The sequence below is a fragment of the Serinus canaria genome, chromosome 7, assembly GCF_022539315.1.
Source record: "Serinus canaria isolate serCan28SL12 chromosome 7, serCan2020, whole genome shotgun sequence".
Classification (NCBI taxonomy): Eukaryota; Metazoa; Chordata; class Aves; order Passeriformes; family Fringillidae; genus Serinus; species Serinus canaria.
In genome coordinates this window covers 6,622,579-6,635,507 of record NC_066321.1, presented here as the reverse complement: position 1 = coordinate 6,635,507, position 12,929 = coordinate 6,622,579, and the positions used below count along the sequence as shown (strand labels likewise).

The following is a 12,929-nucleotide window of genomic DNA, read 5'->3' as shown; positions in this document are numbered from 1 at the left end:
AAATTAAAGTTTATTGTGTTTTTAAGTCATAGTGGTCTCTCTTTTTCACCAGTTGTCCTTTTCTGTGGCTCCTTCTTCCAGGCTGACACACCTGGGAGTGTGTGAGCCATGCAGATTTCAAAGAGATTACTCACTAGTAACTGGATTTCTTCCAAGTTACCTCCAGCTCTGTGTGCCCAAATACTCTGCATGCCCATATCCTCCATGTGCTTTCCTTCCTGCCTTAAAAGACCTTATTTTTAAGCCTCTTGCCAACTGAAAAAGGAACTTATCAGTGCCATACATAGGGCCAAACCCCGTGACACATTTTCATTCCTTTTCTCTTTATTGGCATGAGAATATTGGGCTTGCACAGTTTTTCAAACAACAGAAGCAACATTCATTCTGATGACTGAGATTATACAGAATAAATTCTCTAAAGATGATAGCTACCAGTAAATGGTCCATCTGTGAGACAAAACTAAACTAAAACTTAGTAAAAACAGTGGAATGTTTGCAGTGGGAGCAGAACGGGTAGAGCTGGATGCTTCTTGGCTACTGTGCTGAGAAAATATGTAGTAAATACTTGAAGGTATTTATTTATTTATTCTGTTTGGATCATGGTATAGAAGGACTTAGTGTGCCCCTGTGTGCAGTCTCTCCTCCCTGCAGAGTGCTGGAGAAGAGCTGGAATCCTTTCTTCAAGTCTTTTCAAGCTTAGGCTCTTGTACTTTTACATGTGACTCTACTTACACTTTTACTTGTGACTGATCTCATTATCAGTCTCTCAAGAGCAGCATCTGAACTTCCTGGCCTGATTTGCAGTGCAGAAGGACCTGTTGAATGCTAGTTGGATTTAAGGAAGAAGACAGCTCCTTGGTCACCAGGGTGTTTCTCAGTGACATTTATATCTTTCTCAGTTTATTCAGTCTGTATGGATTCAGAAATATGTATGGATAGTTTAAATGCCCAGAGGGGAGATTTGTGATTAGTCTCAAATTCTGTATGACACACAGGATAACCATGGACTGATTAAGACAAGAACATGGCCTTTTGGGAAAGAATATCCAGTCTTGATTTTTAAATAGCACACAATGGAAAGGCCACTGTTTCCTCTGGTGAAGTCCTCCAAGAATTGCTTTCTCCCCTAAGACTTTGCATTATTTCTGGTACAGATTTCCATATGGTTATTTCCAGTCTTAGTAGCAGTTATAAACTTTCTCAGCTGGACTGATTATGTTTCTGTTCTGTTGTCCTGTAGGAATAAGGGTTGAGGTCAAAGTAACTCACAGTCATCCCCTGAAAAGCCTGTATATGCTGAGCCCCTGAGAGCTTTGTGCTTTCTAATCCATAAGAGTTTTCACATGTCTGTTTTCTCTGAACCTTCTCAAGATTATTCACATTCCTCTTGAAAAGGGAATGTTTGCTGGTGGGCCATACCATCATCAAATCCAAAAGGAAATACTGTCTCATTTTTAGGCAGGTCCCCTTCCACCATTAGGGATTCTCAGCCAAGAGCTTTGTATCATTTTTTAAAGTGCTGCTTTTCAAGTCACTGCTGTATTTTATCAGCATTTCCTATCTTGTTTTTTTCCAAGATGTTTGATTGGTATCTGGTCATATTAAAATGTGTACTGAGTGCTGGTAACATGGAGCAGATTAAAAGTGTAACTTGCAGATTGTAACTGCAGTCATGCCCATATGCACTCATACATAAAGTGCAAATCACTGCAGATAGACTTTGAATCAGTTACAGTGTGGGATTTCTTATCTGGAGTGATAAAATCCAATTCTTGTCATCAAGAGAAAGCCTGAACTAATCTTGTGTCTGTGTAATTTGCTTATTTCACGTTTCTTTCATTTTCCCTGTTCAGTGCTCTTTTCATCTGCCACCACGGCTTGTATGGAACCAGACTAATCTATTTACCCTGCTCCTGTTCCTCCTACTGAACATGGCCAATTAATGAGAAGTGTAATCTGCACAGAGCACATGTGTCACTGCTGGGGCTGATCAGTCATTAGAGGAGCACAGTGGGGAGGGGAGAGCCTTCCTGTCCCCAGACTTTGGTGCTTTTGGGGAGTAGCAGTGACAAATCAATTGTTTAATTTTAAACCAAACAGGCTGAAGTGGGACTGAAGTGTGCACAGGACCTCTTCTCCCTGGGGCTGTGTAAAGCACCAAGGCTTTACATAGCCATGGATATGGGTTCTTTTCTGTGCCTGAGCCCAGTGCCATCCATCCCATCCCACAGTGGCACAGTCTGGGCTCACCTCCTGAGGTCAGGAAGGATGGATGGTGCAGAGGGTGCAAGACAAATCTGCTTTATTTCCCTCTGATAACTAAATCCATCCTAGGTGGGTCGAGGATAACAAACAGGAGGCCCTAAAGATTTTTTTGCCACATTTCTAAAGGTTATCTTTAGAAGTAAGCTATGAAGGGCAACATTTACCAAGTTTTGGGAAAGTGTTTGTTGGGATTAAAGGTTTGGGGTTTTGTTTGGGATTTTTGGCAGTACTAAGGAGTAAATAGAGTCCTATCTATGCCAAAGTGGGGGAAAAAAGGGAATTTATAAAGTGTGTGTGAAACTCATAATGCTCTCTATTATCAAAATTTAATTACAGAACATTTCAATTAAAAGAGAATGATTGAAGACTTTCATGTTGCCTTAGCTCCTGTTTCTAAATCTTTGTTCTTCTTCCTGCAACTTACTGTTATACTCTTCCACTAATTTGACCCTTTATCCTAAAGGAAAGAAAGAGTCAAGATTCATTTTGCAGTATTTGCTGGGGTTTTTTTGTGGGTTTCTATGAGAGGCTGCTTTTACCAGAAAATAGGCATCAATGCTTAACATAAGTGTATGATGACTGCTTTAGTATTTTGTCTGTTGGAGCAAATACTGAAAATATTTGTATATTTAGAGGTAAAATAATGTGGGAGTTTCTTACTAATGCTACTTGAAAAGCTAGGCATTCTCCTTAAATATATCCTGCCTGCATAGCAACTTAAAGAGCTGCATTGGAAATGGTTACCTTCAGCTTGTTCTCAATGGGAAAGCACATCCCTGAGGCTGTTCACACCAAAGTTCATTTTAGCTCCAGGGAACATGTGATTAAATGTAATTTCCTCATCATGTGCCCTCTTGCACGAAGCAGGAGGAAAGTCCCTTCCTTTTGGTTGGCTTTTGTACTGCATGTTTAGCATTGTACTTTGAATAAATATTTCATTTCAACTTTTAAACTAAAAGAAAAATAACTAAAGGACAGAAGTTCCTTCTCACCTTTTCTCCCATGTGGTCAGTGCACTCACAGACTTTCTTGTGGTCATTCTATTTTGTCTTCCTCCAAATGTGCAGCAGCACTGGGGGCTTATCAATTGGTCAAAAGTTACCCTGGAGCCTGGCACCAGGAGCACTGTCCTGCCTTGTGCCACAAATCTAATTGGAATGAGCCAGACACTTCAGCTCAGCAACATTTCTGAAATTCACCATTTCCTTCTGAAAGCAGTATGGATCAGAAACAAGTAAATCAAACCAAATGAGTGCAGTAAATAAGCATACACCTTTAAAGGCTTGCTCTTTAACATTTATTATGAAAATTAGAGTTTAATTTATTATGAATGAAGAAAAAAAACTTACTTTTTTCATGGGTATTTACCTGCCAGTGATCAGCCTCTCACTTTGCAGAGCTCTTCAGCAGCAGAATGAATTACTGAGGTCTTACAGTACTGATTAACACAATCACCTACTGTTATTTGGTTAGCACAAAACCAACACAACCTTTTCTTCCTCTGATCCCACTTCCTATTTTCATCTGTACCCCTTCACTTTTCTCCTTCAGCACTCAGAGTGAGCAAGGATGTCTCCTTGGTTCTGGAAATTTCCATTCCAAGGACAGGAAATGACTGCTTAGGTGTTGGAGTGCATTGCATGACAATGAGATTGTCAAATCTTGGGGAAACCTTGGTGTTTAAAAAACCTCAAACATTCATGGATAAAAAAGATGAGGCTAGGGAAGTGGATAAGGTTCTTCAAGCTCTGCCAGAAATCCTAAACCTTCACTGAGATGTTTTATTCATTCTTTGTGCAGAATTTATATATGTGCCAATATAGTTTTTGATTCAGAGATACATGGTGCCTAAAAAAGAAGCTATATGTGGACATTCAGGAAGAGCAAGAGCATGGCAAAGTTATGTAATACATCCCTTGCAAATTCTCTCTTTCCAGCTCTGCTAATTCAGTGTATTTTCTGAATCTGTTTCTCTGTTGATAAACTGTCTGGTCACACATTGTTGAGATCTCAATAAGAGGTGATTTCAGTGTTTGTTTGATCAGGAACCTATGCAAACTTTGTTTTGCCTCTGCAGCTTTCTCTGTCATGGAGTTCCTCAAATCTCTGTTGCAGGAGAAATAGTTACCTTGGGCATTTTTCTAAGCCTGTCCCCTGTGAGCTTTGTTTGGATTTCTTTGTACAGGACATTTTGAATAGTCATTCACTATCCACGTTCTTTATGCCAGCTATGGGTTTGTAAACCTCCCTCACATTCTGACAAGCTGTCTTTTTCAACCTGAAGAATTGTTCAAGAATTTCTTGCAGATTTCTGTGTGTAGCAGTGTAAACTCTCCTGTGTCTTGGATCCTTCTTACCCCTCTCAGAACACTGCCCAATGTTTTCAGCTTCCCTTGGAGAAAATGGAACCCAAGTGCAGCGGTGTGTGAGGAGGGAGAGAGGGAATGGTTTTTACAGAATAGTTCAATAATATTCTCTTTATTTCTGAATTTCTTTCCAAAAAATTCCTTCCATTTACTTGCTTGGTGACTGGACTGACTGCTACAGAACAATGGACTGATTTTTTCATGGGCCATAATCATGTGTTATTATAATGCAAAGTCTTCATTCTTGACACTGGTTAGCTCAGGGGCTTCTTTCCACACTTGAAGTGAGGACTGGTTTTCAACATTTCTATCACTTTAGTTACCAAACAGGTTTTATTTCTGTGAGAAGAAGTCAGTGCAGCAGTAGAGAAAGATGCTGGAAAATACTTTCAACTTGAGCATATAATATATGATCCCCATATTCATGGTTAATGCTTAGTTTTGTACCACACAGTGCTTAGTACAAATGCCAGAGATTAATGTGGCCTTGTGTTAACTCCCTGTGTCTGAGGCTAAGTCTTGTGGCAGCTAATGCCTCCTTGTTTACTTGTATTAGTGATTAATAGGTACTGGCTGATATCTTAGTTTTGAGAACAAGGATTGTGTGTTTGAGAAAAGGATAAGATAAGTACATTATGTCTTGATGACATATTTCAGATACTGTCAAGGAGAAAAAATTCATCAAAAGAGCAGAACCATACCCAGGGAAGTCCATGGCAATAATTAGCACATGTGCATGTATTCAGAAAATGTGATGAATATGCATTAATTTCAGGAATATAACCTGGTCTCTTAAGTTATTGAGCATGCATGCTTTGGGAGAATTCCCCATGCATCCAGTGCTGCTAATAAGGGAATGTCAGTTTTCTAACCTGACTAATTGGTGTGAGAGTTTATTTCCTGGGTTTTGGAGACAGTTCAGTTTATCAGATGGTTTCTTTTCTAGTCTCTCTATCCCTTAGACTACTGAGGGGGCTTTTTCAAAAGCTTTAAAACCCCAGGTGTTCAATATTAGGATGTTTTTACCCAACATTTTGAAGTTAGTTTGAATTTTGTTGGTGTGAATAATGACAGCATACTTTTGTCACTTCTCTGTTCTCTTTCACATGATGACTGTTCATTCATAAGAGTGAGTCCCAATCTCTCCCCAAGGGATTTAATTCCTTTAAGAACTTCAAAGAATTCCTGCAAGCTGATTGGCTTCTTTGGAAAATGCCACCAGTTTGGTGAGAGAGGATTTCCTTGGGCAGGAAGAATTGTAATTATCATTTTGATGGGTTAATGTGTTATAAATGGGTTATGTTAAATAGTTAACTCTTTATTTAAATTTCAGATTTCTTGGTCAGTGTAGAATTCATACTTACCAGTCATGAATCACTAAATCTTCTCCACAATCCATTTGGGAATTCAGGGCAAATTCAAATTTATAAATTTGATAGTTTCATATGACTTTGAGGAGACTTAATCTACTCTTTGTGATTTACCTCTGCAAAACACTCTATGCATTTGAATCTCTTAATATTCCCCAGCCTTTGTGCACTCTTGTAGCTCCCTGGTAGACAGGATTTTCATTATTCAGGCATGTCTTGAGAAGTCTTTGAGAGGGTGACAGTTCTCGAGCAGAGATTATGTTTGTGTCACAGTCCTGGTTGTCATACATTGCATGTACACTGCATTTTGGCTTACTTTTGACTTGACACTTCTACAGATAAGCCCTCAGATGATGGGACTCTCCTCTACAGTATGCATTTAGGATATACACAAAGATGTATCCCAGGACTTGCTTTTCTGAATTTCATTTGTCAAGCTTTATAAAACCATTGCCTCTGAATTTTTCAATGCAAGGAAGTGAGGCTGGATATGTGGGCTGTTTTACATATGTTTTGCAGTCTGAGCTTTCAAGCCATAAAGCAGTTCAGGACTCTGAATCAAGCTCTTCTGTAATGCAGTTCACCTCTAGTGATGCTTAATTTCATTCAGTGCTGAATTTTTGGTGTTCTGTGAGGGCACCCAAATGGTCCAAAATTCCAAAATATTGTCATTACCTTGGACTTGCAAACTGTTGGTAAAGCAGAGTTGTTAATTATCAGCAGCTACTAGACTGAGAAAACTAAAAGCAGAGTTTAGTTCTTGATGAACTGTGTTTCCACCACATATTTTTATAGCTTTTATATTTAAATTATTCACCCATCAAACTTAAAATTTTACCTCTTCCTACTGTGTCTTCTTGTCAACATTGTCCTGGGGAAAGACTTATCAAACAGTTGTCAGTTGATTTCTTTGATGAGAAAGGCCTTATCATGATGCTTTTAAAAGTAGGTGGAAATGATTGATGAACAGTAATAGCAGTTCTGCAGTCAGTGATCAACAAAAAGTACTTTTCTGAATGGCATGTTTATTTTAGCTGCTCAAAAATTGTTTCAGAAAAGGTTTGTGTAGCTGTTACTCACTGTTACGTTTCCATTTGGATTCTGAGGAGAAATTATTTGCCTTTTTTTAAAATGTGATTCTCTTCCACCCTCTAAGTCTAGGGAAGCAGGGTGAGCAGTGCAGGCTGACACAGACTGCAGACAGTGTCAGCTTGGCATTAGTCCCCAGCAGCTCGTGGTCTTGTCTCTTTGAATCCAGCTTGGAGAAAGAAAACTTCAAGTGGTTTAAGAGAAAAGAACAATTATATCTGCTCCCAAGTGAGCAGCTCAGGAAGCAGATAAATAGTTGAAGGAATGTTAGTATTTTGATTGCAAGTCACATTTCTTGCTTTATTTACATGTAGCCTTTCTATTTATAAATGCCATTTTTGTACTCATTTTCTAATTCACTCTTTTTAATGCCTAGAATTTGATTATGTTTCCTGGTCATTTTTTTGAGGTGGCTTCCTAGAATATATACTTTTATGATCCAAAATAACACTTGGCTTCAAGGAATGTGGAAATTCAGGATTACTTAACTGCAAAAGGAGACAAATGTTAGTGAGCTTTAGGTAAAGTATAAGGTGCTAGTAGTACTTTTATGGTGCTTTGTAGATGGTTATCAAAGCAGTTGGTTTTGACTCAAAGGAAATAAAAGAGTGAGATTTTGATTGGATAAATTATCCATTTATTTGGATAATAAAAGTTTTATATGTGGTTTTAGACTCTGAATTGGGAAAGAAGTCAGTTATATGCCTAAGTACTATTCCCAGTGAAATCTGTGCATGGTTAATGTCATTTTACAATAGTTAAGTATTCTGTAAAAGGTTTGCAAAATTGTCACTGCAGTCTTGAAAAGAAGTGCAATTTTAGGTAATCTTGGTTTTGTTCTTTCCAGCTGCTCATTGCTCAGTTGTTTGTTTGGGTTTTTTTGAGTTTGAATGCATTTGTGTCACCAGGATTTGTGTCATGAGCCAGTAAAATCTGAGGCAGGTGCTTTGGTGTTATTGCTACAGGTGGATCATGTCAGTAGCACCTGTTGTTTCCTTGCCTTGTCTTCCATTCAGAACCCTGAGCACTCCAAAGTTCTGGATGTATTAAAAGCCAGGCAGGATTAAGGTACCCTCTGGAAACAAGACCAGGCCACTCCTTTTACATTTCTCATGCTCATTTCCAAAGAAGAAGTTCTAAATGGATTTTCTCTTGATAAAGTGTTCGAGTTTCCCACAGTTTCTAATTATGGTATTTTAGCAATTATGTCAGGAATATCTCTTACAGAGTAATTCAAATTTGAAGTAGAAAATGGAACAAGCTTTTAGGTTTTTGGAATAAATTGTGTTAATTAATAACAAGAGCAGCCACATTGAACAAGAAAGCATCTTTGTCTTTATCTGTTGGCTGGTTTATGTAATGCTTAGCTCAGGACAGTGTCTGGCTGGTGCAGCCTTGGCAGAGCTGCTAAAGGGGCACTCAGGGCTGGCTCAGCCCATCCTGCCCAGCACAAGCAGGTCACCAGCAGGGCAGGCTGAGAGGAGAAACCATTGTTACACACATCAAACACACTCTGCAGCAGTGAATTCAGCAAGGAAGCTGGAAGAAGTGGCACTCATCCACCCAGGTGTGACACTTGCTCCTCCAGGGTTGGAAAAGACAGGATTTTCACCAGTCTACTTGTCCTTTGAATGAACTTCAGTAAAATTGTTGGCCAGCTTTCACACAGGGCTGTGCAGGAACTGTGCACAGAATTTACATGACAAAAATAGCGAGTGAAAGTAGAATTGGTGAAAACTTGCTCGCTGCCAAGAAGTACAGCAACTTGTTGCCTGATTTTAGAGCTATTACTAAGACTATGTGCAAATATTGAGGGAAAGTCTTCTGATCTGTGTTGCAGACTGCATGTAAATACAGTCTTCAGCTAATTGCCTTGGAATGCCAGTAGTCTTCAAAACTTAAAAAAACATATGGCGTTGAAAATTAAAGTAATTCTTGTGTGCAAACTGGGATGGTGTACTCTTTTTTCTTAATTTTTTTTAAATGCAGCAGTAAAGCCATTTCTGTTCTCTGGGTCTTTTCCAAAATGCCTTTAAAGCTTCAGGTAGGCAGAACATTTGTAGGTCTCTCATGGAACTCAGACACTGGGTATTTAAATAAAGGGGTGTGATCAGTATTCCATTGGCAAGGCTGCATCTTACTAAGGTGACATTCACCCTTTTCTTCTCAAAGAAGAGAATTATTTTGCATCTTTTACCAAAACAGTGAAAATTTGATATTTCAAAATGGGGTTTTGGTATTTTTAGGCCAAGTATCTTTTCAGCATGCTGAGATTACAGCTGTCTGATGGCATCCTGGGGTCCAATTAGAAATTAAGAGTGCCTTGATATTAATTTCTTTATACCTCAACTATGAGTGAAAAAGCTGCAGTTTTCTTCCAGTTTAGTAGAAAACCAAACTAATCATGTAATGAAAGATCAAACATTACAGAAATCAAATAGGAATGAGTGAACTTCTTTCCCTAGCTTTTGTGGTACAGGGGTAAAAAACCAGCTCTGATTAAATATTTCCTCTTCAAATTCATAACAACTGAAAAGATTTTTTTCCTTGCCATTACAGGATAAGAAGGCTTACCTGGATGTCATCCACACCTATATGGAGGTCCATGGAACTGTTCATGGGACAAGCACCATGTACATTCCTGGCTATGTAAAGAACCACGGAATACTCAGCGGGCGGGATCTGCAGTTTCTGCTGAGGGAAACCAAAGTAAGTTTGTCAAGCAGCAGTGGTGGCAAAAAATATCTCCAAGTAGAGGGTGTCTGAAGTGCATGCATTTCAGCTCCTATGAATAAGCTCCTAATTTAAAAGCACTGGAAAAAAATTATCATGTGTAAAGGAGCTTAAGTTGTGTTCTGTGTGCCAAGAATACATTTTTCATCGTGTCTCTGTTTGGAGGATTGACAGCTCATATTAGAAAATTGGGATGACAACCTACAGTCCCATTTGACAACCAGCTTGAGAAACAGGGATAAATGCATTTTTCATTTTCTTGAATGTGATATTCAGCTCAAGGAGATTTTCAGCTGAGACTGTGCTGTGTTTGACATGCCTGAGGTCAAGGTTAGGTAACACCCAAAAGCTGCAGAGCCTCACGCTGGCTGTGCCCTCCCAGTGACTCTGACCCAGAGCCACCCTGCTCTCTCAGGGAGAAAAGCAGAGCTGCAGCACTTCATTTGCCATTCATGTCCTTCCTCTGCTCAGCTGGGCACAGAGAGGGAGCACAGGAGCAGGGCTTGTTGTCATCTGCTTTGCCTGTGGCTCCAGAGTCAGGGAACTGAAGATGAGGGACAGGATATACGTGGAAATAAACTTTTGTCCCCACGGTTTTGTTGGGATTCTCTGCCCTTCCCAGAATCTTTGTGGTATTTTGTAGCATTCAAACACTTCAGTAGATTCCATTTAAATAGGATGTTTAACTTCAAGTTGATGAAAGAAGGGGGTTGTGTGTTTAAAATTAGCAAAATCTGTGGAAGTGCACCGCTGTTGATAGTTTCTTGCTGTGCACTTCCACAGAAAAATCTCTTTAAAAAAAAAGAAAAGAAAAAAGCAAGCACCTTTTAGGCTTCCCACACAACTGCAGAGATCTCCTTTTTGAAGCACTTTGGGAAATGATGGTAATTTGACATCTCTGTGTGACAGCTGTTGGTAAATTATGAGTTTTTAAGTGCAACCACTGTGTCTATGTGCTTGATGCATGCAGATACACATAATGTTGCATATTAAAAAGTCAACATTTGCTTTCGTCATAGATAATCTGAGATTACACAGCTTTTGCCTGTGTGGAGTATGAAATCCCTGTGTTAATCATAATGTGGGAAGAATATTGACCTTGTAATGACCCCCAAGCATGAACAGTGACTACTTCCTAAAAAAGCATGTGTTCTATTCACTGAAATAGTAAAATAAGCAAATGGACTTCCTGTAGGATTGCTGAAGTCCCCTTACAAGTGCCAGTTCATATAATAGTTGTGTTTAACTAAGCCTTTCTCTAGTTCTTTTATCAGCCATCTTGCATGGATCACATTTAACAGCTTGCTTCTCAGTATTACCTAGATGTCTCATCTAGCTGTTACTGGTTATATTTGCTGTGCTCTAAGGTGCAGTGTAAAGACACATTCAATTTAGGACAAATTCAAGATGATACCTACGTGTTACACAGTTTAGTTGTATGGATTTTGTGACACAGGAGGGAGCAGACTACTTCCACCCAGATTTTGGGCAGTAATTGCAGCATCAGATAGAAGAGACTGTGCTGGGATTATGAAGTGCTCCTGAGACAGTAAATTGCTTATTTTTTACAAAAAGTATCTGGTGAAAAGCATGGATCTATGCTGTACTGTTGTCAGAGTCCTAGAGCATTTTAGATTTTAGTGATTTTTATTCTGTTGTTCTGCATTGGTTATGGCTGGTTTTTTCCTTCATAACATTGGGGGAAATAATTTTCAGAATTTGCTTCATTTCTTAGTGGATAGCACTGAGAAAATCACTGATGTGTTTCAGAACCCTGTATCAGGAAGTCAAGGTTTTAAAAATTACATTTGCAAGCAGTATTTTTATTTGGCTTTTCTGAACCTTTGTTAGCAGGTTTGCAAATGACAAAAGCTGTTTTCCTTTTAAAGAAATTATTTATTTAGGATACAGCCACGCTAACAAAACTTTGCCCTGATGATAAGCTGTTAATAGTCCATCTGCTTCTCCTAATGCATAAGTATTGTCATGGAAATGAGAGTGCAATGTATTTCTGATTTTGCAACGAAATGAAATTAAATATGGCTTATTGCATCATGCATTTTGCTGATTATTCCTGTCTAATACAGTTTCAATGTATCTAATTAAACAGAAAAAGTAAAACAGCAGCATCCTGGGGTTGAAAGTGGAAACTGAGATCTCCCATCTCATTTTCTGGACTTTTCAGTTGGAGGGGGATTGGGGTGGGTGGGTTTTGGGTTGTTTTTTTTTGCTAGCTGATGCTCTGTGTGTCATAGGTACTCTGGCTGTTCTGCCTCAGCATATGGTTACCTGTCAGTGTTGATAACAGACACACTTGCACAAGTATTCTTGCTGCCTGCATATTCACAGCTCCAGATTTTAATACCCTTGAAGAGGCAATACTTGAACAGAACTTAGTACAAAACACTGCTCACCTGTCACCAGTGGCCATCTGCTGCCTATGTGGGTCAGTTTGTTTATGGCAGCTGGATCATGGGTTGAATTGCTAAAATAAGTGCAGGTTTCTCACAAAAATCAAGGTGACTTGAACAGGAGCTTTGTGCCTGGAGGAGCCCCATGTGTGTGTGCACATGCGTGCAGTGAAGTTCAAGGGCACTTTTTAATCATAATCACTTCATTCACTAAAGTCAGAGTCTGATAATGAATTTAGTTATGGGGTTTTGTGGCCAGACTGTCCCTGGGCTGCAGGTGTGTGAATAATCAGGGCCATAACTCCAGGCTGGGTGCAATACTCCTCTGGAGCATCATGGAGAGACAACAACCTTTGTCCTTAAACTTCCAGAAACCTTCAGATGTGCTGAGACCATGGGCAAGAATTGTCTGTCATTGGTTGTGATTTCAGCTCTGTGTTAGCAGGTTTTTGTTGGGTCAGCTGACAAAGGTTCTGATTTTCAGAGTGGGAGAGCTAAATAATAATTTAACAAATCACATGGTGCAGCCTAGTCAGAAATGTCAGCTTATGCTGCACTGCTTCACTTTGTCCTTAGACAGCAAAATACCAGTAGGTGAGGGCTCAGTCCTGTGATTCTTAATCAGAGCCTTGCATTCCCAAAATGTCTTTGGTCCCTGCAGTAGGTGGTAGCACACAGTAATTCCAGGCAGTGTG

General features: G+C 39.4%; 1 protein-coding gene across 1 annotated transcript in view; it reads left to right on the top strand.

Moving 5' to 3' along the window:
- Positions 1–12,929, top strand: part of MGAT5 (alpha-1,6-mannosylglycoprotein 6-beta-N-acetylglucosaminyltransferase) — a 110,938-nt gene that overhangs the window by 78,800 nt on the left and 19,209 nt on the right. The window contains exon 12 of the mRNA XM_030241545.2: positions 9,650–9,799. Coding sequence (XP_030097405.1) covers positions 9,650–9,799 — 150 coding nt within the window. The remainder of the gene's footprint in view (positions 1–9,649; positions 9,800–12,929) is intronic.